This window comes from Dermacentor albipictus, chromosome 1, assembly GCF_038994185.2.
Source record: "Dermacentor albipictus isolate Rhodes 1998 colony chromosome 1, USDA_Dalb.pri_finalv2, whole genome shotgun sequence".
Taxonomy (NCBI): Eukaryota; Metazoa; Arthropoda; class Arachnida; order Ixodida; family Ixodidae; genus Dermacentor; species Dermacentor albipictus.
Window position 1 is genome coordinate 241,163,606 of NC_091821.1, and position 27,655 is coordinate 241,191,260.

The window sequence follows — 27,655 nt, forward strand, 5'->3', positions numbered from 1 at the left end:
CGGCAGGCACAACAGAAAGGAGTGGTAGAGTAGATTATTTGCAGAACGAGAGAAAAATAAAAAATATAATGAAGGAACTATAAGGCACTTTGAACAGCAAGCTTGAAATTGGTGCTGTCACAAATGGTGACTAAGGAGGCGGGAAGGCGGTTCCATGCAGTGGCGGTTCTTGGTAAGAATGAAAAATGGTATAAATTAGTGCGGCAAGTTGGCACTTCAACTTTGTGTTGATGATCGATGCGAGATGAGATGTAACTGGGTCTGGTGAAGAGATTTTCTTTCAGGAGATTTTCTTTCACTCACATGCACATGTTGTAAACTCAAAGAACATATAATCGCAAAACATATGTTACATTTTTTATTCCTGTCAGTATGGATTCCGAGTTGGGCTGTCGACTATTACACAACTAATCGAAACAGTTCATGACTTCGCCGCAGGCATAGACGCCCAGCAACAGGTTGACGCCATTTGTATAGATTTAGCAAAATCCTTTGATAAAGTGCCTCATGATAAGCTCATCCTTATATTTCGAGCAATTGGTATCGATGAAAGCCTAGTGGTTTGCATAAAAGAATATTTCAATTGTAGAAAACACACAGTTTGTTTGGATGGCAGTAAGTTTTCCGAGCCCATTTCGAATACTTTCAGGTGTTCTTCAAGGTTCGGTGTTGGGCCCGCTGCTATTCCTGATATACAGGGCGTCCCAGCTTTATCAGAGTTTAAAAATATGCGGATGCCATGTAGCTGAACAGAACCAAGGTAATATCGTTTGCCGTCGCTTGGTGATGCGCAAATAATTTTTTTCATTCCACCTAATTATGTGATTAGTCATTAATTAATTCATTAATCAATTAATGACAATGAAAGCAATGAAAAATGATATCACAATTCTGTGAATTGCATCTAACAGTAAATATAAAGCGGACAAAAGTGATACGTCACACGTGATTAAAACAAAAAGTAATATGGAAATACAACTTTTGCAGAACCCTTGTACACAACGCAACGAATTCACGCAAGATATGAATTGGCATATCGATATTGTTCCATCTGAAGGATCCAGTAGATGCCGTTAACTAAATCCCGATATCTCCTTTTGATACAGAGTTAATAATTTTTAAACTTGGCGCTTCTTTTTTAACTTCTGTATTTTTGAAAATTTTCGTAACAAAATTAAAGCCCTAAATGGAAATTCCGCTACCAACAGTCACTAGAATTTAACTTTCTCTCTCAAATACGACAACTTTAATTAATATCGGCACAGTGGTTATCTGAGAAAAGCGTTTTTGCATTATGCATGTGTTTGAACAGGCCGCGTCGGAATTGGGCCCGAGCTAAAGCTTCCTCTTCGCCTTAACTCTCGCCAAAGGTTGTGGGCTTGACTACTACCAATAATCTATGGTTCAACTCCCATCAAAGGCCGAGGATTCAAGTACCTTAGCTATATCTCAATTAACTGCGCCTTAATTAAATTTCCCTTCCTTAACATCAAAGGTCGTGGGTCAGACTCCCACCAAAAGTCGTAGGTTCGAGTGCCTTAATTAAATTCGCCTTAATTACCCCCAACGATGGTGGGTCGACTCCCACCAAAGGCCGAGGGTTCGAGTGCATTAAATCTATCCCAATAGCTGCGCCTTAATGAACTTCGCCTTCCTTAACGCTAGAGGCCGAGGTGTCGACTCCCACCAAAAGTCGTGGGCACGAAAGCTTTAATTAACACTATCTTAATTATGTGCACCTCAATTAACTTCGCCTTAATTACCACCAAACATGGTGGGTTCGACTCCCACCCAAGGTCTAGGGTTCAAATCCCATGAAAGGCCGAGGATTCGAATACCTTAGCTCTATCTCAATTAACTGTGCTCTAATTTGCCTTCTTTAACACCAAAGACGGTGGGTTCGACTCCCACCAAAACTCGTGGGTACGAGAGCCTTAATTAACACTATCTTAATTACATGTACCTCAGTTAGCTTCGCCCTAATTACCACCAAAGGTCGTAGGGTTCGACTCTTACCAAAAGTGGTAGGTACGAGTGCATTAAAAATTAAATTCGCCTTAATTACCACCAAACGATGGTGGGTCGACTCCCATCAAAGGCCGAGGATTTGAGTACCTTAGCTGTATCTCAATTAACTGTGCCTTAATTAACTTTGTCTTCCTTAACACCAAAGGTGGTGGTTTCGACTCCCACCAAAAGTCGTGGGTATGAGAACCTTAATTAACACTATCTTAATTGAATGTGCCTCAATTAACTTTACCTTAATTACCACTAAAGGTGGTGGGTTCGACTCCCACTCGAGGTCTACGGTTCAATTCCCATCAAAGGCCGCGGATTCGCGTACCTTAGCTCTATCTCAATTAACACTGCCTTAATTAACTTTGCCTTCCTTAACACCAAAGGTTGTGAGTTCGACTCACAACAAACGTCGTGGGTATGAGCGCCTTAATTAACACTATCTTAATTACATGTGCCTCAATTAATTTGGCCTTAAATACCACCGAACGTGGGGGTTTCGACTACCACCGAGGTCTAGGGTTCAACTTCCATCAAAGGCCGAAGATTCGAGTAGCTTAACTCTATTTCAATTAACTGTGCCTTAATCAACTTTGCCTTCCTTAACAATAAAGGTCGTGGGTTCAACTCCCACCAAAAATTGTAGGTTCGAGTGCCTTAATTAAATTCGCCTTAAAGGGACACTAAAGGTTAATATTAAGTCAACGTGGACAATTGAAATACCATCCCAGAAACCTCGAAACGCTTGTTTCGTGCGAGGAAAAGACTTTTATTTTAAGAGAAAATGCGTTCTGAAGCGTCTGCGTACCTCTAGCGCAGTTCAAATCACCCGCCCTCCCATCGAGGAGTATTGACGTCATGGTCTCGTAGTGACGTTACGCCGTCGGCACGGAGGAAGGAAACTAAGGAGAGGCCCTGACGTCACTCTTTGTGAAGCAAAAGTGAAGCCGGAAGTTGGCGTTGCTCATGGCGATGCTCCGCCTTTTGTGCCACCCTCCTCTCGTGTTTACATCTTTCGCGAAACCACGCCGCGCTGCGCAACATCCGGCAGAGCACGGTGCAGGTAACATAGCGCAACAAGACACGGTGACTAACGCAAACCCGCCCACACAGCGCCTTTGCCACGGCACGAAAGCTACCAGAGCAACACGTGTGAGCGCTCAAAAAATCAGAACAACGCCGCCATTGTGGCCCAAAAGGCGTGGCCATGCAGCAAAAAAAATAAAAAAGCAGCAAAAAAAATGAGAACCTATACGTCATTTCCGCCACACTTTTCTCCTAGCGCGCGGAGGGGGTAGGGCCTCTCCTGCGCCGTCGCTGAGTAAAACGGCGCCCGCAGACGGCGCTACGGCTTTTCTGCGCAAAACGCAAACGCGCGGCCAGAAACAGCCAAGACAGAGCCGACAGCAGCGCGAAAGCGGAACTATGGTGGCTAGCGGAAGGGAAAGCGCGCGATGATAAGCTTGTTCTTTTTTTTATGACGCCAACTTCGACTCTCGTTGCAATGTACGACCCTGACAACGACACATTGGCTCGCGATGCTGGGCTCGAGTTCAGCGATTTAAGCACTGATGAACGTGAGCTGCTGTTGAGGACTGGCACTGCCGGCGTCGTTGCGTACTACTACGACGACGGCCTGCTTTGAAAGGCACTTCGCGCGACTTCAGTAAGTCGGCGTTGAACTCGTAATCCTCTGGATGAAAGTGCAGCGAGCACACTATGTGATTTTTCGGCTCTTTGCCAGCGCGCTGTGGTAGAGGTACGGCACTTAACCATTTCGAACGGAGAGGTTTATTCGTTGGGACACAGTGGTAAGTAACGTTGGATTCGCCGCTGCAACTGCCCATGGCCAAGTTCCGCGGACCGTTCGCGCATCCCACGACATCACATGGACGTGGCATTCTCGCTGCTTGTACCAAATGCAAGTTTCGCGAGCCAGCAGGACCACCGCAGCACGACGCGATAAAAAAACAACTGAAACTCCAAAGTGCGCGCGGCGCGAAGTCAAGCGCTCAGAGTCGAGCGAAAACGAAACCTTTCGATCACCCGTACTACTCAAGGGTAACGTCAAAATGTTATTTTTTCTTAGAATCGAATAGAAGGAGGCAGTAGCATTTTATTCTGTCTTATAAACTAATGAAATGATCTTTTTAATACGAGTAGTTGAGTACTAGTGACATAAATTGTGATGAGGAGTGTTTTCGTCATCGGGCTAGTACCGGAATGTCGCTGGGGGGTCTCAAATCGTGTCATGCATTTACCTCAATTTCTCGGTTACTAAAACAAGACTCCTCCTCAATCCAAGACCAAGTCTTCTCCTTCACCCAAGAAGCAGGGACCTCTTCCTAAGAAAAAACAAGACGAAGATTGGCCTCTTCTATCCGCTGCTGCATCTAACAACAAATCAAGCTCTCCTCAGGTAAGCTGGGCATCGGTAGCTTCCCACAGCTTGCCTAAACCTAAGCAACCCGATGCCCCAATCTATGCCCTCCTACAGCAGTTACAGGACGAAAATCGCCTTCTGCGTAAACAAATTCTCGACCTCCAAACCCCTTCTCCATGTACGACTACTACCACTCGATCTCAACCCTCTGCTGATGAGCAACCCACTGTAACTCCTCCCCCTGTCAGTGAGAATGGCGATCAATCTCTAACCATGGACACTTCTCCTCCTCCCACTACCATAATCGCCACAAAGCGCAAATCTAGTGATGATGGGAGAGATACTTGGGAGGAACACGATAAGCTAAGTCGTAAACTCACCGCACACATTAGAAACTCTAACAATCGCTTTGAGGCCCTTGAAAAACGCATGGATGCCGTAGAAGCCAAGCTTGAGTCCCTCACTACTAACGTTCATAGCCTCAGTGCCCATATAAATGCTAAATTTAACCAGGATGACGCGCGACTTAGCCAGATTGATGAGCAATTCAACCAAATTATCGAAAGACTCGATCGACTGCATGGCCGCATCCCCCAAGCGCTCCAACCTAGTTGTTTGGCAGTGGAATTGTAGGGGCTTTTCGAAAAAGAAGGCCAGTCTGCAACAATACATAGCCAATCTCACGCAACCGCCCGCAGTCATTGCTTTACAAGAAACGAATGGTTATGTTAAATTCCCCGGATACAACACATTCCAATGCAAAAGATGCGAACGTCCCAATACCGCGATCCTAGCACAAAAACATTTGACTGTTACTTGCTCCCATTTTGAGAATATCGACATTGATCACGACTTCGTAGAAATACTTCCTAAAAAGACCAGGTCAGCTCCTATTTACATCCTTAACGTTTACAGCAGTCCCAGCTCTTAAACACCACCGTTTTACTACCCTTTTTGCTCGTGCTAAACAGGAAGCTCGAAGAAACCCGTTCCTCATTGTTGGCGATTTTAACTCTCCAAATCAACTATGGGGTCACACTACTTCCACACCTAAAGGTCGAGCTTTATGGACCCACATTCAGGATCATCAACTCACCCTCCACAATGACTTCGACACACCCACTCGCTTAGGAAATAGTGTCTCCATAGATACATCACCAGATCTCACCCTCACCTCTCGGGTTAGCTTAACTAAATGGGAAAACCTTCAAATCAATTTTGGTAGCGATCACTACGTCATACAGATTTCTGTTACCTTCTCTCACAAGCCCTTTCACACTCTGCCTCCCAAACTTACGGATTGGGACAAATTTCGGAAAACTCGTGCAAATAATGCTCCCAATTCCATTCTTGATCTACAGCAATGGATTAGTCAACTCCAAACGGACGTTGACAATCATACTACAACTATGCCACCTGATGCTCCTTTTCAAACAGCTGATGCCAAACTATTACACATGTGGCAAGCGAAGGAATCACTATTAAAGCGGTGGAAAAGACGCCGCCATAACCGCAGGCTTCGCATACGTGTAGCTCGACTTGACGATGACATACAAGCATATGCGACCCAACTAGTTAATCAACAATGGGGCCAAGTATGTGAGAGCATGCATGGTAATCTCAGTAGTAAAAAGACTTGGCAACTGCTGAGACATTTGCTTGATCCCTCGACCTCGCGCGCGCAACACAGTCACTACATCACTCAATTATTGCACAAACACAAGGATAATATTCCCCATCTTTTTCAGGAGCTTGCACGATTACACCTCCCTCCTACCACAACCCATGAAAATTCAGATTATACAGGCGATGTTAACGAACTTCTAGACGCCCCAATAACGGAGGCAGAAGTGCGACATGCCTTAGCTTCCCTTAAAACTACATCTGCTCCCGGTATAGATAATGTAAATAATAAATTACTCCGAAATCTGGACGACAAATCAATCTCTGCCCTCACAGAATACTATAACCATTGCTTCGATAACAGCTTTCTTCCGAGCTCGTGGAAAACTGCTAAAGTAATCTTTATTCCCAAACCCAATAAACCCTCTGACATAGCTAATCTTAGACCTATTTCCCTCACGTCGTGCTTGGGCAAAACGCTCGAACATGTCATGCTTAATCGCGTCAATAAATACGCGGAAGACAATCAGTTATTCCCGCCGGAGATGATTGGCTTTCGCCAGTCGCTTTCTTGCCAGGACGCCATGCTAAGGCTCAAGCATGACCTTCTCACTCCTACGTTTAGTAAAGACACACAAGCCATCTTAGGACTCGACCTTCGCGGTGCATTCAACAACATAGATCATGGATCTATCTTACGTGAGTTGAATGTTATTAACCGCGGTAGAAAAATGCATGACTACATTCTTACCAATCGCACAGCTATCATGAGTCTCAATGATCAAACTTCGCCCCCAATCACCCTAGGTAGCTTTGGCACTCCTCAGGGTTCTGTGCTCTCGCCGTTTCTATTTAACCTAGCTATGAGGTCTATTGCTGGGAAGCTAGCACAAATACTGGATCTCCAATATTCTTTATATGCAGACGACATTACCTTATGGATTAAGGGTGGCTCGGATGGCTACATTCAAGATACCTTACAAGAGGCTGCAGACGCAGTGGCTACGAGAGCTGGGTTCATGAACCTCGAGTGCTCGCCCACCAAATCTGAGCTGTTAATTCTATCCGCAAATAAACGTGTTACGCCGAACATTCAGATTAACATTAACGGGAAGGAAGTTCCCGTAGTAGACAAAATCCGTGTACTTGGCATGCACATTCAATCTAACAGACTCAATACGTATACACTTCAAACGGTTACTGCCAGCGTAGGTCATACCACACGGCTAATAGGAAGGGTGTGCAATAAGCACGGAGGTCTCCGCGAGGCAGAATTGCTAAGACTGGTACAGGCGTTTTCTGTCAGTAAAATCACATTCTCCCTACCCTATCTCCACTTAACTAGGGCCGAGGAAGATAAAGTTAACTCACTGATGCGCAGACTCTACAAATTTGCCCTTGGAGTGCCAAGTAGAGCTTCTACTGAGAGACTTTTGGCTACAGGTACCTTCAATACCTTTAGTGAGCTCGCAGAAGCCCACCTGACCGCTCAATACCAGCGCTTATCGAACACCCACACTGGTAGGCACATCCTAAACTCCCTAAGTATTGCCCCAGCACCCATGACCAATGAGAAATTCAATATTCCCCACTCGATACATGAGCACTTTCATATCCCTCCTCTACCTAAGAATATGCACCCTGTTCATCACGAGCATAGAAGGCAACAACGAGCTAAAGCCCTGCAGAAAAAGTTATTTAACTACAAAGCCGTGCTCTATGTCGATGCCGCAGAGTATCCATGTGGACATAAATTTGCCATATCAGTCGTTGACTCCACTGGCAGTATTGCGACGGGAGCATCCATTATAGCCTCTTCCTCGGAGGAGGCAGAGGAGGCGGCGGTGGCACTCGCTGCAACAATACCCAATTACTCTGTCTGTCATAGTAAGTGACTCCAAAACTGCCATACACAACTTTGGAGCGGGTAGGGTTTGCAGGACAGCCCTGGCCATTCTATCTCACAATCCGCCAGCCCAACTTCTGAGTTTAATCTGGACACCTGCTCACGCAGGCCTAATCGGCAATGAAGCGGCCCACCTAAGTGCTCGAGCTTTCACGAACCGAGCACAGGCAGGGGACGGTTCAGACGCCAATAATCTCCCTCTAGTATTCACTTCCAAAGACAGATTACTTACGTACCACGACATTTGCGGGCATTACCGTCTAGGTCGCCTAACCCTCCCTCCTTTAATGATTCGGTCGTCACGCATACACGAGGTACTATGGCGTAAACTACAGACTCGCACTTTTCTATCTCCTGCCTTACGTCACAAAATTCACCCGGGAATATACCCTACTTCAGCCTGCAAGTTTTGTCCTGCTAGCAGAGCGGACCTTGACCACATTATGTGGCAATGCAAGAACCACTCCCCTCCCCCTAACCTTTGTAGAGTTTTAAGTAGTAGGGAGCTGTGGGAGGCTGCCATGCGCAGCTACAACCCCGAACTTCAGGAAGCTATCCTGAGGTGGGCTGAGGTGGTAGAGGAGGCCTACCGCGAGTAGGATAACCTCCCTCGCCTTCTTCCCGCACTTCCTTTCCCTTTAAGATGGGATAAATAAAGTTGTCTCTCTCTCTCTCTCTCGGTTACTAAAGCTCTGTTCGCGATAATATTGACGCCTTAGACGCTCTAGAGCATTGCTTTATCACTTTGACTTGACTTTCTGGTAACCTTTAGTGTCCCTTTAAAAAGAAACTGAAACACTTTTCGAAAAAAAAATGAGTTCCCTGCGGCATTCTACAGTTTTTAGTCCATTGAACACGAATATCTAGTTTAAAAAGGGCGGAAACAAACGCAAGCGACTGTTTTTTGCAAGAAAACGCGCACCAGCGCCTGAGGGCATCGCGTGAACGCCGCTGTTGTCAGTGATTGGTCGGGAGCGCTGTGACGTCATCCACGGGGCTCACCGGTCGGCGCCGCCGTTTTAGAGCGTAGCACGCTGTTCTAGTCTGGCTTCACAGATGAGTTCTAAGCATTATGGAACGTTCTCGCTGTCTCAGACAGCTTGTATTGTCGCCTTACATGTTCGAACCGACAGCAGATACAGAAAACGATGGCGGCAACTGCGATGTTAAGTGTGCCAAGAGCGAGAACGATGTGTGCAGCTTCTCGCGCATTGGAAATATTAGCTGATACGTATGTTTTTTCATGTAGCTGCACGTTGCAATGACAAGAGAAAAAACGCGCTAAAGTGTCACTTGGAACTTGCTGCTGGAAGAATGTCGAATGACTAACTTCTCATTAGATTGTAAGCACGGGTACATTTCCGCGATGTCAAGCACCTTTCCGCTGCTTGTCTAAATTTCGGTGTTTTTTTGCGTGTTGATACACGATCGCGAACATAAGTACCGCGTTTCAAAGCGCGTACATACAGTGCTGCGAGGTAGAGTCATGGAAGTTGCTTATCATACACATCCAGATCGAGATGGCCAAGGGGATTATATGTACAATATTCAGACTATGATTCGACAAGTTTGCGATTGTGGTTCGATCAAGAATTGGTATGTGCGCTGCATGCTAGTGTTGACATACAGATATTAGGCAGTTTTAGCACCGCCGTGTAATAAACACGGTAACTTTACGGTAACTGCAACCGTACGTCGAATGTCGCTAGGTAAGCCTAGCAACGCTAACAACAACGCGTTTCCGCATTGGTCATAAGGCTATCCGGCTACGCTAAAACTGTGTTACCAGACGTTCATGGCTGCAAATATTCGCATTTCTCGAGTGCATCAATGTGGGCACCGGAACACCTGAATTGGAATACCGATTGCCCGCATCGTCGTCAAGCTCCGATGATAATCACTGTCGCGGAAGTGGTCCGAGCACAGCACAGTTGATTTCGTCGGCACTAAATTCTCTCCTCACCGCACGGACCCACTGCGCTGCTAGCTTCTTGTCCTTCGGGGACATGTGAAACACCACATCGTCTTGCCCGCCTGTGTTCGCACAGCCGAATGCTGCGCAGAACGAGGACATGTTGGGCGCCCTTGGCTGTAGGCACTCACGCAGCACAGAAAGGAAGCACAGTTCACGAAAATTGCAAAAGAGAGCAAACGTCACGGCGGCAGGTCTCTCGTAGCGTCGTTTAGTAAAGCGCAAGACGGAAAGAAACACGCCAGCACATGTAAGCACGCCGGACTGGCCGGACCGCCGGCATGCTCCCCGGGAATGACGTCACTCTCTCCTCCGGCTACCTCCTCACCCGGCACTTCGGGAAGCGACGGGGGCGTTTCCGCGGGGGGATTTAGAAAGGAATTTCCGCCCCTTATATTAACAAAACGAAGAAAAAAATTTAGAACCGTAAATTAATAGGTCTGTTCTTCCCAACCCCAGCAATTCATGGAATTTGAAAACCGTTTCAGCTTCCTTTTAATTACCACAAACGATGCTGGGTCGATTCCCACGAAAGGCCGAGGATTCGAGTAACCTAGTTCTATCTCAATTAACTGTGCCTTCATTAACTTTACTTTCCTTAACACCAAAGATCATCGGTTCGACTCCCACCAAAAGTCGTGGGTACGAGAGCCTTAATTAGCACTATCTTAATTGCATGTGCATCAATTAGCTTCGCCTTAATTATCACCAAAGGTGGTGGGTTCGACTCCCACCATAGGCCGAGGGTACGAGTGCTTTAACTCTATCTCAAGTAACTGTGCCTTAATTACCTTCGCCTTAATTACCACCAATGGTGGTGGATTGGACTCCTGCCGGAGATCTAGGGTTCGACTCCCACCAAAGACCGAGGGTTCGATTGCTTAACTCTATCTCAATTAACGGTGCCTTAATTCGAAGTTAATTAAGGTTGTGCGTTCGACTCCTACAAGTCGTGGATTCGAGGACCTTAACTCTCTCAATTAATTTCGCCTCCATTAACAGCAAAGGTCATGGGTTCGACTCCCACCAAAGGTCGAGAGTATGTAGCCTTAATACCAGAGGTCGTTGGTTCGAATCCCACTTACCGTCGAGGGCTCGTTAAAAAAAATTAAATTATGGGGTTTTACGTGCCAAACCCACTTTCTGATTATGAGGCACGCCGTAGTGGAGGACTCCGGAAATTTCGACCACCTGGGGTTCTTTAACGTGCACCTAAATCTAAGCACACGGGTGTTGTCGCATTTCGCCCCCATCGAAATGCGGCCGCCGTGGCCGGGATTCGATCCCGCGACCTCGTGCTCAGCAGCCTAACACCATAGCCACTGAGCAACCACGGCGGGTGAAACAACGTCGAGGGCTCGTAACGTTTTTGTACCTTTCGTGTCGTCGGCGCGTTTTCGCTCAAGGTCGAAGACTTTAGCCTTAATAAATACGTACCGCATAGATGCGGTATTGTACGTCAGCGATGGTGAACACATTCGTTACCTTTTACTAAGCCCGTACTTGGTGCGCGACCCAGGTGTTTCTTCGGGGGAGTTAAGTGGGACACTCGAAAGGGCTCCGGGCCGATAGAAGACGAGTGGCCTTCCTTGGCATGACCGACGATTGTAGCAGCAAGCATTGAAGCAAAATGGCCTTAAAAAGACTGGCCTCTTCACAGAACCAGAAGTACATATATCTCTCTATTACTCTTATCCCATCCTCAGCGATATCACTGAGGGGTTGGACTGCCTGCAAGGCTGGATTGCGCGAACCTGTGTCAAGGAGGGATGGGAAGAGGTGTTGGTTTGCTATTGCAGGCGGACCTATAGCCTCGCGAGCATGCTGCAATCGCTCCGCCCAAGGGCAGCTTTTCAATTCAGACGGATGCTGAACGTTCAACAAATATAAAAGAAAGGCGTGCTCAATAATTACGCTAATTGATAATTACTCTTCGCGGGCCAAGTATGTCCCGAGAAGAGCACGCGCAAAATGTTTAAGCTGGGGATTCCGCGAAGGTGGTTATACATAGATTGGGAACGCGAAACACACGGGTCCTTTTGAAGCAGTCACCTTAACTATGGTTCTAATTAGCCAGATAATTCGATGAGTTGCGCCCATAAACTATTTAACTGGTTCATTTATATTGATCATCGTAATTTCGAACTGGCAACCAACGCGGGGGTAAATTCACGAGTCCTCGTAAAAAAAGAAAAAAAAAGAAAAAAAAGGAAATAACTATTAGAGGAAACACTTCATTGATGTCCGACCCTGCATACTACTTGAATAGTTCCTCATTTAGGGTAATAAAATGGTGCATACGAAGTCTGACGCAGATATGTATTGATGAAAGAATATAACCTGGAGTCCTTAATTTCAAGCATAAGCTGCCGTGAGCGCTCGACTTTGATGGCATTCCCCTTAAGAGGAAGCTTTAGCTCGGGTGCTCCTATCTAAATACATGTAAAAGGAGAATTCGTTTTTCTCGGCAACCACTGCACCGAATTTGACGAGGTTTGTTGCATTTAAAAGAAAAACTTTTGGTTCCGAATTCTCGACTTAGGTTGTGATTTTTTTTATTGAAAAATGGCGACAATCTAAAATTTTCCAAAAATGAAACTATGAAGTTTACAACTCGCTAACTCATCAACAAAAAATTATAATACAATTCTCTGAAATGCATCTAATAGTACATCTAAAGCGGACAAAATTGATATGTTACACATGAATCTCAAAAAAATTAATAACATGGAAATACAGCTTTTGCAGATCCCTTGTGAACAATGTAACAAATTCACGTAAGATGTAAAATGACATATCGAATTTGTCCGCTTTCAGTGATCTAATGGATGCCGTTTACAGAACCGCGATATCTATTCTTGATGCAGAGCTATGAATTTTGAAACTTCGTGCGTCTATTTTTTTTTCAAACTTTCGAATTTTTGAAAATTTTTGTAACAAAATTCAGGCCATAAATCGAAATTCCGCTTCCAACAGTCACTAGAATTTAACTTTCCCTCGCAAGTACAACAAATTTCATTAATATCGGTGCAGGGGTTATCTCAAAAAACGTTTTCGCGTCTCGTCATCTGGCGTAGCTTCTCAAACAAAAAAGCAACGATTAAAAAAATCACGGGGTTTTACGTGCCAAAACCACTTTCTAATTATGAGGCACGCCGTAGTGGAGGACTCCGGAAATTTTGACCACCTGGGGTTCTTTAACGTGCATCTAAATCTAAGTGCACGGGTGTTACTGCATTTCGCCCCCATCGAAATGCGGCAGCCGCGTGGCCGGGATTCGATACCGCGAACTCGTGCTCAGCAGCCCAACACCATATTCACTGAGCAACCACAGCGGGTAAAAAAAAAAAAAGAGAGAAAAGAAAAGCAACGATGGCACAACACATTAAAATGACCGCAAAAAGAAAAAAAGCCCGACGTAATTATTCTCCAGGAAACATTCGAACACGCCAAAATTACCGGGTACGCCACCCACAAACAACGCACAAAAGGGACGGGGAGGGACATAGTCGCGACCACATTAGTCAAAAAAGGACTGGTCGCGATCCCACGAATTATGAGAAAAATTACGGGCGTTAGCCACGTCCTCGTAGAAGCCGTGCCACGCAACAAGAAGGAGAGCAGCACTTTCGTCCTGAACGTCTACAGCAGCCCGTCAAAAAAGGGGCCTAACACACAATTTCGAAGATTTAATTAACGAAATGATGACCATCGCGGGCGACAACAGGCTCGTCATCGGAGGGGACTTCAACGCTCCACACACGCAGTGGGCATATGGACACTCGTCCAAGAAGGGAAAAGATCTGGCCGACCTCATAGAAAAGGCCGGCCTAACCCTTCTCAACGAGCCAGCCTCACACACCAGAGTGGGTGCGGGCCCCCATAGGGACACCACACCAGACCTAACGCGATGCAGGAGAGCCGGGAGAAACACCTGGGAGAACACCTTCGAGGACCTGGGGAGCGACTGAGGACCAGGCTGTCCATCGCGGCGATGACCATTACATCATTCAAAACGGACAACTTCGATATGTCATTTTATATCTTATGTGAATTTGTTACGTTGTTTACAAGGGTTCTGCAAAAGCTGTATTTCCATATTAATATTTTTTTAAAAATATTTCATCTGTAAGATATCAATTTTGTCCGCTTTAGATGTGCCATTAGATCCAATCCATAGAATCGTATTATAATTTTTCGTTGTTGAGTTACAGAGTTGTAAACTTGATAGTTGCGTTTTTTGAAAATGTTCGATTTTTGCCAATTTTTAATAAAAAATTGACGACCTAATTCGAAAATCCGAAACCAACAGTCACCAGATTTTATGTTTCTCTTTTAAATGCAACAAACCTCGTCAAATGTGGTGCTGTGGTTGCCGAGAAAAACGAATTCTCCTTTTACATGTGTTTAGATAGGAGCACCCGAGCTAAAGCTTCCTCTTAAGAGCGGGCGGGCCATGTATACAGATAAGTATCAAGGCACAGAACGATGACACGCGCTGCAGTGTCGCGTTACTACAGCCTCGTGTCGCCAGAAGCGTCGCAGTCTGCCGCCGTTGAAACACTCGCAAGGTTTCTGCGCAGCCATGTAATTGACATTGCGTTTGCCCACGTGCGCTACACGCCGCGTCGGGCGATGCAGGCACGGTTGTCGAGTAAGGACGATCACGACCAGATAGCGATTGTTGCGAGGCTCGAAGAGATATGCCAGCGACAGGCCTTTCATTTGGACCCTGGAGGTTGCGCTTTCATCCGCCTCTTTTCGGTTTCGAGCGTAAAGTGAGTCGAGATTAATCGGGCGACAGCGGCTAATTGCATCGTGCTTTGTAATAGAGGCACTTGTGGATTTGATCGAGTTTCTATTCCAGTCAGAAACTCAACTGACCTAGACGTGTACAAGAGAGAACACGAAGATGGAAACGAAGGCCTGCTTAAAGAACTTAGCACAATAAAGCTGAATAATTATTCAATTACTGTGCATGGTGATTTTTTTACGTTCTTCACTTTCGTTAAGGTAGCCCTGTCGAAGCTCATGACGCCCAACTGCAGGGATTTCATAGGTAAACAATGAGGACTTCGTCCCTGCATTTTATCGAGACAAGGCGTCCCGGCGTGCTGGTGTCGTCGAGTCTGGTTGCTCACGAGAGCACGTTCAGCCTTTGGCACTATTTTCTCGCGTGGCCGTCGTAGGCTTTGCCAGCGACACCGCGACTGAAGGCGGCGCTACTACACCGACTTAACGAAAAAAAAAGAATACGACAAATCCATCGAATTTATTGATGCCTTCATAGTGATTCACGTCGCAAAGCGCTGCTGTCGGGCTATGAGAGATGCCGGAGCGGATGACTCCGTATTACCTCTGACTACCTCGAGTCCTTCAATGTGCACAGAGCTATACGGGTACTTTTGCATTCTATTTCCCTACGCAATGTGGTTGAGGTGGCCGGGAATCAAGCCCACGACCTCAGTATCAGAAAAGCATGGTCACCGAATCACCGCGGCGAGAAAAAAAAAAAAAAATGTGCGAGAGGGAGCATGGGACAAACAATTTCGTTGAATCTTTTCGACGACGGTCTCGAAATTCCTCATTTAAACACAAAATAAAAATTTAGTAATTATTTTTTTTAGATCGAATACAATATGTCCAGAAATGGCTGTTTCCGAGTGCAGTGAAGAACCTTGTTTAAACGACTGCTATTTAATGAGCTTCCATGTACATCGCGTACGTAAAGCATCGCTCCGCTGGAGACGCCGACGTTTAAGCAATAGCACTAACAACAAAAGAAAATCTCTTCGATGCTCTGAACCAGGATTGAGCCCTCCCATGGCTTTAGCAGCTGGTGCTGCGGTTGCAGCAGGCGGAGCTTGCTGGGAGATGATGATCTGAATGCATGAACAGCAGCCGCATAAATGCTACTGGTGCTCGTTTCGATTGAGCAGCCGCCATCGGCAGCTGTGAATGTTCGACGAAAGCACGTGTCAATGTCTTCAACAGGAATTCACGGTGAAAATCTGGGTATCAATACGTCGAACGAGGCAGACGAGCTCCTAACCGAAGTACTGCGTGCGCTCTGAGCGCAGAAAAAGAAGAGCGAATTTATAGGTTGTATAGCGAATGCATAGCGAATGCACAGCGAATGCCCAGCGAGTGCCCAACGAATGCCCGTGCGTCTAGCGGAATTTACGGATGATCAACGACTACTGGTGAGCCTTACAGACACGTGAGCAGTACTCGTGCATTAATCTGACTATACTGGTGTGCTTGTAACACGCGCTATGTGTAAGGTTAGAAGCCTTTCATTCGAGACTGGCAATGTGCAGTGTGACTACGCGTGGACCGTGGAGACGTCGGTCTGCAGCCACTGCGTGTTTACATGTGCGCGTCCAGCGTGCATGTTCTCTAAGACAGTTTTTTTTCCGTGGTGGTAATGCACTAGTAAATGCCTGTATGCATGTGTGGACGACGTACAGATGAATCTGCCCTTGCACTTTAGTATTCGCGCTGTGCCGAGCACGCGATATGTGATCGTAAGGTTCTGCGTCAGCCACCATCATTTCAATTTTGTTGCCGCATTGTGTTTCAAGCCCATCAGGAAAAGCGCCTTGCGTCGTTCTAAACGAATGAAGTGGTCCTAGCGAGACGCAATCTTTGTGATACGACGAAACATGAAACAGCGTGAGACTCACTCAGCAGCAGCAAAAATTACTTTCTTAAGCACTCCTACCATATACTGTATACACTTCATCTGCGTATAAGTGCATGATTGTCGCTAAATGGTTACGCGATTAGACTTATCCGTGCCTAAAGTCTCATTTTATTATGTGGTTATGATCCCATACAAATAAATAATTTTGTCTCGTGGATGAATTGAGGCGCCTCAGTGCTTTGATTCGCTGTTACAAAAAGTAAGTCTGAGTTGACTATATATGAAATGAAGATAATGTGTGACGTGGCCGTCACTTCATACGGGACGTTAGAACATTGATTTGCAGGTGGCTCTAAATATACGTGCTTCAGTGTGACGTCCTTAGTTTGACGGAAGGTAGCGGCCATTATTTGCTTAAAAAAGAAACAACATAATACCTTGGCCCTTAAAGTAATTTGAAATGTTTCACGTCACAGTTGTGCACGCGTAATCATGTCAATACAGCTTCGTGCTTGAATGGGATTTTCTTATTGTTACTGCGATAAGAAATAACGGCGTGTGAAGCAACACGACGATCATACTAACGCACTGTCACTTACAGCTTGTTCACTGAATTTATTTTAAACGATCTTGACTTGAAAAAAAAAATGCAATGCGTACAAGTGCGTACCAGCGATGAAGTAGAGGGCACATTAACAGTGAACACATTAACAGTCTTTCTTGCTTCTTTAGAACCAGTGCAAGAATAGCAGCAAATGCTGCATTAGTTGAATTTCGCAACAGGAATGCCATCTGATCCGGCAGAACGCAAGCGGAACACGGCCAAATACACCAATGAAGTGCCGAAGCAGACTGTGGCTGAGTGCCAGTCCCCCTTTGAATGACAATGGCGCTTCTTTCGTGCAGAGTCGGAACGTTTTGCGCGCATCGAGCAAAACTATGTCGCTGGATATTATCAGTTCACCGGAATCAGCACATTTTCTCAGCAAACAATCGGCTGAAATCGCCAGACAGTGAAGCGCCCCCGCTTACATTTCAATACATGCCGCCGACCACCTATCCACACCAATGCGACGGCGGTGCTGCCACCTATAGCTCGATCTCCGGGTGATGTCACATAACAGGTACAAAATCCTTAAACGTAGCTTTAGATATGTGTCGTAGTTATCTGTGCACACACCAGTCACCGCCATTCTTCCCCGACAAGCATCATACATCGCCTTCGTTCTCGTGACCTCTTGCACTGCGCGTCCGCCTAATTTGTTGTTTGCATTTCGGCATAACCTTGAACAGTGCAGTGCATAAACGTAAAAATTGCATGAGATTAAAGTTGTGATCTTTGGTGCAGATTAACGTAAACATTGCATGATATTTCACGTTGAATAAGGTGTAATCCTATGCCGGTAGCTTTTTTTTCTTTTATTGCGATAAAGACTTGCCCTTAGGGCATAATTCTTGATGCGTATATGTGTATTATATGTGTGCTGTGAGGCCTGTGTTTTGTATGAATTGAAGCAGTGTTTTGTGGAATCTGTTGTCATGTATCCAGCGGTCATAGCTGGTTGTCACACTGTAGCGGAGGCCGGCTTGCAGTAAGAGACGCGAGCGTTCCGATTTTAAACCAGTACACGTCCATATTAGGTGGTATGCATCTGCTTCCATCACATGAACGGAGTAGTATGGACACGTAGCACCCAGTGGTAAATACGACCAGTTCCACCTTGAGATAACAGCCGGTGTAAGGGCCACCCCGGCCCGAAGCCTCCTAAGCACTTCCTCCGCCCTAGTAAGGTGAAGGGGGAGGGAGCAGACACAGGGTGGGATAAGAGCGCGTGTGTCCTGCCGGAGCAAATTTTACGGACTCGGAACGAGTTAAGTCGCTGGATATTATCAGTTCACCGGAATCAGTAAGGGTTGAGGTGGGAGGGGAATAGGCGGAAGATCAGGATTAGGAGGGCAGTGGGCCTGCTGGTCACCAGCAGTGTTGTGAGGGTTCGCTGAATGGCCTTGAATCCAGTGTACCTTGACGCAAGTAGCTGTTTTACTATTCATAGTGTGTATTGTCTCGCAGATTTCCATCGCCTTATCAACCTTCTTGAGTTCCTGAATAGCCGCTAAATAATCAGTGAAGATATCTAGTTGCTTGATGGCAGGCAGCTTAGATGTCGCATCTTGCACAGCGTCGTGGATGGCTTGAAGTTCCATTACTAGAGCGCTAGCTTCCGTAGATAAATAGCGCTGGTGGGCGCTGATGAAATTATGCGTAGTACTCAGGAATGATGTCCTTCCGTCGTCTTGGAGAATGGCAGCACCCGTATAGACTTTGCAGGTGTTAGCGCATGACGCATTGACGATATTGTGTTCGTCAATAATACCTGTTGTATCGCTGAGTCGTAACTTCGTTGGCTTATTAGTTGTGATGCTGGTGAATTACCAGGGAGGCATTGGATAGGGCTGATTGTCAATCCGAGAGCCGCGTTAAAAATGAGCATGCAACGCAGCGACAGCCGGAATAAGTTGCTTTTTTATTTCACGTGCTCTTTCACGTTGCAAAATTAGCTCTGCAATTGTGTTGAGCTGGGCATGTTCCTGTAAGGTTGGTAGCGGAGTGATGCCGGTAGTTGTAAAGCATGTAATTAACCGCCTCACTAAAGCTTCGCTTCGCATGGATACCAACGTGTGCGTTGCGATATGCGTACTTCTTTTTCTTCTTTTGGTTCTTTTTCTTTTGCCCCTTTGTTTTCCTGATATTTCTTACATTTCTTAGAGGCCTATATTTATTACTGTTGACCGAGGTAGTTGGCTTTTTGGTGACCCCACGTTCGTGTAACTTAACAAACAGGGAGAAGAAAGTGCGTTCGCAGCAGTTACAAACGTTTTTGTATAGACTCCAGACATGCAGTGGCAAGAGGTACACATTGCGTCAGACGTATGGTTTTATTGATAGTCATCTGAGAGTTGCTCTGAACAAGAATGTAATGGCCGTCATAGACCGTGGTCGATATTGTGGAACTACAATTGAAGCAAGTGTCTGTGCTTCAGAAACTTTTGGCAAATGGTTAACTAGGTGTGTAAAACTTAGCACTGTATGTGACTGAACTACACGGGAAGGCTATTGGCCGATCTTTCTTTCTTTCTTTCTTTCTTTCTTTCTTTCTTTCTTTCTTTCTTTCTTTCTTTCTTTCTTTCTTTCTTTCTTTCTTTCTTTCTTTCTTTCTTTCTTTCTTTCTTTCCGCTCTTTTTTTTCTTTCTTTAGAGAGGTGGTGTGAGAAAATGAAGCATTTGGCAACAAAGCGCCGTGAAAGCTGAAAACTTCAATAAACATACTTGAGTAAAAACAATTTTTTTTGACATCCTAATAAGTCGTTGTTTTCACATTCTTCATCTGGTTCATCTTCTATTGTTTCTATCTTGCGTTTTGTCTTGTGTCGTGTAAGCAGCAGGATTGTTGTTAGAAATGTTCGTTTGCTGACATATTTCACTGAAGGAAATGTTTCGGTACTGCTTCTTCCGTCCGTGTTTGCTGTCGACGTTCAAAACGTAATTCACAGCACCTTGACGAGCAATTCGGTTGGTCAAGGTTAGGTTTAATTTTATATTACTCTGGGTGAGTCTTGTAAAGCTATTAGTTAGTGACATCGTCAGACTAAACTATGCTAGTAATTGTTACAATAAACAAATCACGTGGCAAGCTGCTGAAAGTTTCCAGGGCAGCAGTCAATGAACATTCGTCGCAAAATTAACTGAACACGGAAAAACGGATTAACGTCGTTTCACTTAAGTTATCAGATTAATTAAAACAGTCGTGTTTTACGTATGCGGTCACCGCATGTTGTTTGTAGGACAGCATTTTCGAGGAACAACGGTTTATCTGTTTTGTCGCAGCCTCACATTGCATGCGCTGCGTTTAGTTCCTTTGGTACTAATAAATGTTATTTCTCTCTCTCTCCCCGCGACTTTTCCGCGTGTCCGCGTGCAGGCACTTATATTCCAACTCTGGCGAACCCGTGCGATGCCCCCAAATACAGGGTTGTTATTTTGGCAGCACACTATATTCTAGTGAGACTGGATCAGTTATTACGCACACCACTCTATGCCAATTTGTTTCTTCCCAACATCTCGAATCCTACGCGGTATTTGTTGAACGGAGATGAGAGAAAGAAGAAAAAGACAACGCTGCTAAGTCTCGGCGCACCGGGCAGGCAGCTCAGTCGCGCACCCCTTTGGAACCGCGACTCCTTCAGGTCGTCAAACTCTGCCCTCTCTTTCAGCCCTATCAGGGCTGGCAATAAAATAAAATAAAATAAAACACGCCAAGCAACTCGCTCAGGGCGCTGCCTGGAGTCAACGGTCATGAGTCAGGGCATCGGTTCCACCGATCACCGCCGGTGGCAGTCTCGTTCGGGGGGAGATGCGCTAAAGACGCGAGACCCCTTTCGCCTCGCGAGCAAGGGAAGTCGCGCAGGCCTCAAACGCTCGCTTTCTTGCTTTCTTCTCGGCAGCTGGCGGAGGACGCAACACGTTGTCCACTCGCGTCGCGGAAATATATGGCCCGGCGTCGACCGAATATAAAGCACCCTTGCGTGAAATACATACGAGAACAGTGAAGGCGTCGCCGATAAGGCCGGCCTTGTTCTGATGGGGGCTTCGGAGAGCGCGCGCCGGGGCCGTGTGGCGCAGACGGGAGTCCTTGGGGGGCCCAAACAAGTGGGCGGTGTCGGCGGAGCACTCGTGCGCGCGTTGCCCGTTCGCGAGCGCGCGGACTTCGTGGACGGGCGTGCGCGCCGCGAGAGGTTTCTGTTTCTAGTGCCGCACGACGGCCCCCCCCCTCTCTGGCCGAACCGAACGTGATGTCACCGCCGCCCGTGTGAAGCGTCGCGCAAGGGGCAGGCGCTTACACCTGCACCGCGTCATCCAGCCGTCACTTGCCTTTTGCTTTTTCTTCCCCCCCCCCCCCTGCATTTCTTCGGCATTTTGAACGCTTCACATGTTCGGTGAGTTTCTTTCTACTCGTTCTGCTCCCTGCCGCAAGGTTTCGGTAGATTGGAGTCCGTGCATGGTGTTATCACCCCCTTGCCCCTCCTCGCGCTGGAAACGGATGCACGCAGGCGAGAGCATTGTTGTCTCCGCGCCGGTGGAGGCAGTGTTTTCCCATCTGCACTTCCGCGTTCGGCGGTCCATGCTGCAAACGCGACGGGTACGGGATAAGGGACGGCGGCTTGTCAGTGCTAGAAGGGGTAATACAGATAGGGCTTTAGATATACTAAAACCCTCACGTTCCAGATGAAGTCAAAACAAGGAGGACTTTGGAGAGGCATTGCAAGAGTGAAAAGTTGGGCTAGTCGGTTCTCTTTGATACTAAACACTGTATCAACAAAAACAAACAAACAAAAAAAAACGTCTGCTTTTCTGCACAAGCTTTCTTTCCGACATAACAGTGTTTAGTCTCAAGACAGTCGCTCCACGCGCGGGACGCGACAGGTGCAGTAAAAGGGGCAGCGTGTCTGAGTCGGAAATCAGCGCTCCCCCATTTCCGTTTTCGGCTCCAGCATGTCAAGGATCCGCAGTCGTCGCTGCGCAATGTTTTCCCTTTCGTTATTTTTTTTCCCCAGCTTTCTTTTTTTTTCAGCTATGTGCGGAACTCTTTTATCGCGCGTTGTGCGGCAAAGGCGAGCCACCGAACGTGCAAGCCAGCAGCGGGCGCCCAGCGCGAGCTATTAGTCATGCATTGTGAGAAAAGGAGCCGCGTCGCGCCGGCGCTGCTCAGAGCGAGGTGCGTCGCCTCAAACTGCGCGCCGCGATGATCGACGTCGCCCATTCACGTACGTACTCGCTTTCTCCTGATCTGGCATACGGGGCTCGCGGGTGTTGGCAACAGCGTCAATCACGCGATCATACTTTACAGCCAACGACCGCCATGCAAATTCAAAATCACAGCATTTACCTTCTTTCTTTTCGCGCACGGCGTTGTCCGTTGAAGATTGTGCGGCGTCGAAAACTCGTGAAATACGCCTCTTCCGTGTACCCCTGACTTCTATTTCTTTTATATGTTGGTGTGCAAGCTGTGCGCGTGTTTTATGTGTAGCTGATCCGATTACCGGGGTGGAGAGGGGGTGTTGAAGCTTTTGACGCGTCGTTTTTCAATGTAAACGCGTCTGTTTTGCTGGGATCCCTTTCTGAAGCAAAAGTGCTTTCGGAGCAGTGCTCGCTGCTTTTCTCTGCGTAAGAAACAACAACAACAAAATATTAGAAAATATGCACGCAGCACTGCATTTTCTAAGTAGCGTTTGCGTTTAACGCCGGATATGTCGCGAGAGAAGTCATTTGCAAATTAGTGGGTAGAAAGTGCGTATGTATGTATGTATGTATGTATGTATGTATGTATGTATGTATGTATGTATGTATGTATGTATGTATGTATGTATGTATGTATGTATGTATGTATGTATGTATGTATGTATGTATGTATGTATGTATGTATGTATGTATGTATGTATGTATGTATGTATGTATGTATGTATGTATGTATGTATGTATGTATGTATGTATGTATGTATGTATGTATGTATGTATGTATGTATGTATGTATGTATGTATGTATGTATGTATGTACGTGCGTGTGTGCATGGGACATGATAACAACAGGTTACAGAACGCTTAAAAAAGCTGTCAATAAAATTTATGCCTACAGTAGAGTAATGACAAATAAGCACGCTCAGAAATGTCCTTGCGCCTAACTTTAACTATAAATAAATTTCCTTCGAACGTTCGGCGATGCAGATTATTGTTCCAGAGGCGACGTTCTAACTCACCGTCGCAGTGCCAGGCTTGTTTTAAATCGCCAGCGCAAATATGTGGCGGCGTAATGGAAACGATGTGAGCACCGTAATAGTAACAGCACGGCGTTCGTGTTGTCCACTTCTCTACTCTTGTGTCCTGTCTGCACGCCTCACCTCTTACACGCAAAAGTTGCAGCGACTTGTTCCCTTATTTAAATGGAGCGCGTGCCTCGCTCTATACTGTTTCCACGGTAGCAAGCCGCAATCGATGAACGAACGCTTTATTATACGACGTCGGCAGCAGCGCAAGTCGCGGCTGTTCAAGGTAAAATCAAGTAAATTCTCAAGCAGTTGCCCCGTATTGTGATAGAGGGTTGTTTAACTCGCTAAAGTAGCTACAACGACAAGGAGCCGGCGCATCTCCCGCCGGGGGGGTGAACGTAAGTATATCGGCCCATGCCGCCACTTGTTTCATGTCGTTTTGTTTATTTTCACCTTAAAGGCCCGGAGGCAATTACATAAGGGAGGGCTTTAATTCTTACGACAATATCAGAAAAAATGAACAGAGCAGCCAAAAGAAACAGCAAAAACAAACGAAAGGTCACGTTCATTATCGCGAAAGATGTTATCTTGCGCCGCTAACTCTATTATTGAGCATCCGGTCTTTTATCACCGGATGCCCAATAATGGCATAGTTAGAACTAAGTGTGCGCCAAATATGCCTCTCTTATACATTTCAGCTGTTTTGACGCGTGTCAGTGGTGGGTAACCTTGGGGAAACATAGTACTTCCCCTGATATCTCAGTGTAATGGAGAACAAACAAATGAACTGAACTGAAGTTCATACATCCCCCCCCTAAAAAAACAAAAAAAAGCAGTGTGTTGGAACGTCGAACTGCTTTGTGCGAGCAGTCATATTATTATTATTATTATTATTATTATTATTATTATTATTATTATTATTATTATTATTATTATTATTATTATTATTATTATTATTTCTTTTTTTGAAAGGGGGCAGAGATAATTTGGTGGGGCTTTGCTATGCCGTATATGGCAGGTCTGTACCGGTTGCTACCACGTTGTCATTTTCAGTAGGGTCTGTTGTCGCGTAGCTGCATGTGAATGGTCGTGAAGAGGGTGGGCCATGATTTCGTCGCTGTTTTCGGAGCATTACGGAGGCGATTTTGGTACGCACCACGGGTGCACTCTTGAGTTCGTGCAGTGGGAGGTAAATGAAATCGCTGCTTTCGGATAATTCGGCGCGCATTCTCAAGTACCGTGACGTCTTCCCACAAACGTTACAGTCAACGGACGTAGCCTTGAAAACGTATGAACGGAACGCTACTCACATGTCCTGGGACCTGACCTTCACAGTTTTTGTTATACTATTAAGCAAGCGGGGTTCAACAGCGGGTTTCTGTATACTATTAAGCAAGCGGGTTACATCTATATTAGGACCAACAATATTCTTGCTGTATATAAACGATATTGTCAATATCCCCTGACCACTGACATTGTCCTCTACGAAGATGATACAAATGTTTTTTTCACATCTAATAATCTTTTGTCTCTCACTCGTACTGTTAATTTATTGCTTCAAAATTTCTCCTGCTAGTTAGATGCAAATAAACTCTTATTGAATGTTAGGAAAACCAAATACATTGTCTTCTCATCCGTTAATAAACCAGTTCACCTTGATAGATCTATAACGTTTAAATCATGTCCATTAGAGCAGACTTCGGAATACAAGTTTTTAGGGGTACTATTTCATGAAAATCTTCGATGGACAAGTCACGTGAATTTTATGAAAAGGTATCATTGCTAAATCAATTGGAATGCTAAATAGATTGCGGAAGTTGTTGCCAATAAGATTAAAACGGCAACTTCATTTTAGTGCAGTACATTCCCGTATACGATATTGTCTACTAGTTTGCGGGGTTACATCAAAGTATAATTTGGAACGACTACACATAATGTAGAAGAAAAGTATACGATTCATTCAAAATATATCTAGTCGTGATCATACATCCCCATACTTCGCCGAGAACCGGATACTTCATATATAAATGTTGTATAAAGAGCGTTTGTTGGAATTGATTTTTCGCGAATTAAAATCAAATCGCGAGCTGTTCTTTCATACAAATACAAATACGGAGACACCATATTTTCTCAGAAAAGAGCTTCATAAAGATTAAAACGAGAACTATATACGGTATGCAATTATTAAAATGGCAACTTCCGAACTTTCTGAATTGTTGTCCACTGTTTTTAGATACAAAGAAAAGTTCTTCCTCTTTGCTTGCTTTCAGAAAACTAACTAAAATGTATTTCCTCCAACAGTTATAATTTTGGTGTACATTTGCTTTGTTCTCTTCAGTCCAAGTTTAGTCCATTGGCCTTAATAGTTAGGTGTCATGTCGATGATGAATGTGCTGACGACTAATTCTGTCATTCTTCCTTATATTACTTTATCGTGTTTGATACTCTGTACGTGCATTTTAATTTGTATGTGTTGGATATTTTGCAGTGTGTTTTGAAGTATGTTGCGCTCATGTTGTCTACTGCGCATGCTGCCTGGTGTCAAAGGCCTAGTCATGTGGCTTTTAGTGCCGCCTTTTGCCTTGGCACCAAGACAAACCGCTCTTGAGCGTTGTTTTGTCAATAAACGTTTTGTCAACAAACAAACAAACAAACAAACAAACAAACAAACAAACAAACAAACAAACAAACAAACAAACAAACAAACGAACAAACAAAGAAACAAACGAATTCGGCGCCATGTACCAATGGACTACGTGGGATACTATTGGGGAATTTTATCCCTCTCTCTTTATTTGTATCCTGTTTCTAATCTATTTTCCCGACCCCAGTGAATGGCAGCAAATCGGAAGCTATCAACTGGTTAGCCTCTCTCTCTCTCTCTCTCCCCCCTGCACGTTAATCTTAATCAGGGCTAGGTTTCTTTTCGTTCCTCTGTGAGCGAAAAGTTGCCAAGCCCGCGATAACTATAACTAGAATAGTGCGTCCTACGATGTACTTCTGCCATTTTTGTTTGTTTTAAATAACTGCACCGCCAAGTCAGCCCAGAGCTTAATGTCAGCTGGCATTGTTTTCGTTTGATTGTTACGTGCTTGTAAAACGAGAATCTACACACGTGCGCTCGCACTCACAGCAAAACGCACATCGCCACAGGCACTTCTACATACAATGCTCGGTCAACATAGATGTTGAACCAGTACGGGCCAGTATGTATTTAAAAAAAAATGCGGCAACTGAACAGACTGAACAGATCAAGCCATCTAAGCGAACGCGCATCAGGGATATTCCGTCGCACACGGAAACGGAATACCAAATGACATTATGCCTTTCTGTACGCATGAACTACTCGTTCTTTTTAACTCATTCTTTCTTTTTTTCCGCCTCTCTCCTTCCCTATTTCTCTCACCTATTCCCTTCCCCACGTAGATTAGCATGTCAGCGATGTCTATACGCCGGCTAAAATCTCTGCCTTTCATTAAAGGGTTCTCTCTCTCTCTCTCTCTCTCTAGATGCTACGTGGTAAATACGGGCAGGAGTAATAGAACTTCGCTTTCGCCAAACATTGCGGGCCTGTTTTTACATCGGCATGTTTGGCCACTGTGCATCGTGAGACGTTAGCCAAAATACTAGGGCGACAATTGAAGGAACAATCATAATCAACGAGAATGACTAGATGAGGTAAGCTTTGTTGTCGCAAGCCCACAGCCACGGTGTTTGCAAATATATTAAGATTGGTCGAATTGGTCTATTTCTGGTCGGATTGGCGTATTTCGTCTGGAGAAATGCAGAGCGTCGGACAAAGCGCATTGCGCTTCCCGTATGTGAATACCAATTCTCTGCAGGAGTGTTCGAAACCACTTTTTCAAAAAGTTCTTACACAGCGACTGAAAAAAAGAGAAAGAGAGAGAGAAAAAAAGAAAAACTAAATTACACTACGCACCAAATTCTCGTTCAAATGCTTAACTACGTAATTCAAAACAACAGGCATGCTTATAATAAACAAGAGGCTATTGAAACAAATCACCGCAACAGTTCAGCAATTTAAAAAGCAACGTTTTCTAATAAATGAAGCTTGTTGCAACTTACGTCCCATGTACATTTATGAAGCACTGTTCTTACGGCTAAAATTTGAGCATTTCGGACCCAGCGTTGGGTTTGGCTTCCACAAACAAGGAATCTAGAATCTGAAAAGCTGGAATGTTTTGAGAACAGAAATACACATGATAATTTTTTGAGTATGTTAACCAAGGAGAAGGTACAATAAGTGATTATTAGCTACTTATTATGT

At 45.3% G+C, this 27,655-nt stretch overlaps 2 protein-coding genes across 5 annotated transcripts in view; one reads left to right on the forward strand and one right to left on the reverse strand.

Moving 5' to 3' along the window:
- The window catches only part of LOC135901589 (uncharacterized), a 62,666-nt gene extending 41,395 nt beyond the window's left edge, over positions 1-21,271 (reverse strand). Inside the window, exon 1 of the transcript XR_010564192.1 lies at positions 21,143-21,271. The gene's annotated coding sequence lies outside the window, so the exon portion shown is untranslated. The remainder of the gene's footprint in view (positions 1-21,142) is intronic.
- LOC135901585 (uncharacterized) overlaps positions 1-27,655 on the forward strand; it is a 99,511-nt gene that overhangs the window by 4,298 nt on the left and 67,558 nt on the right. Inside the window, exon 1 of one of the 4 annotated variants that reach the window (XM_070531126.1) lies at positions 15,995-16,103. The exons of 1 other annotated variant lie outside the window; for it this stretch is intronic. Coding sequence is in view for 2 of the 3 variants with exons in the window: in XM_065431406.1 (XP_065287478.1) it covers positions 22,347-22,368 (22 nt within the window). In the remaining variant the exon portion in view is untranslated. Of the gene's footprint in view, positions 1-15,994; positions 16,104-21,411; positions 21,541-22,246; positions 22,369-27,655 lie in introns of those variants that run through there. 2 more of the 4 variants (XM_065431407.1, XM_065431406.1) reach the window with 2 other exon arrangements.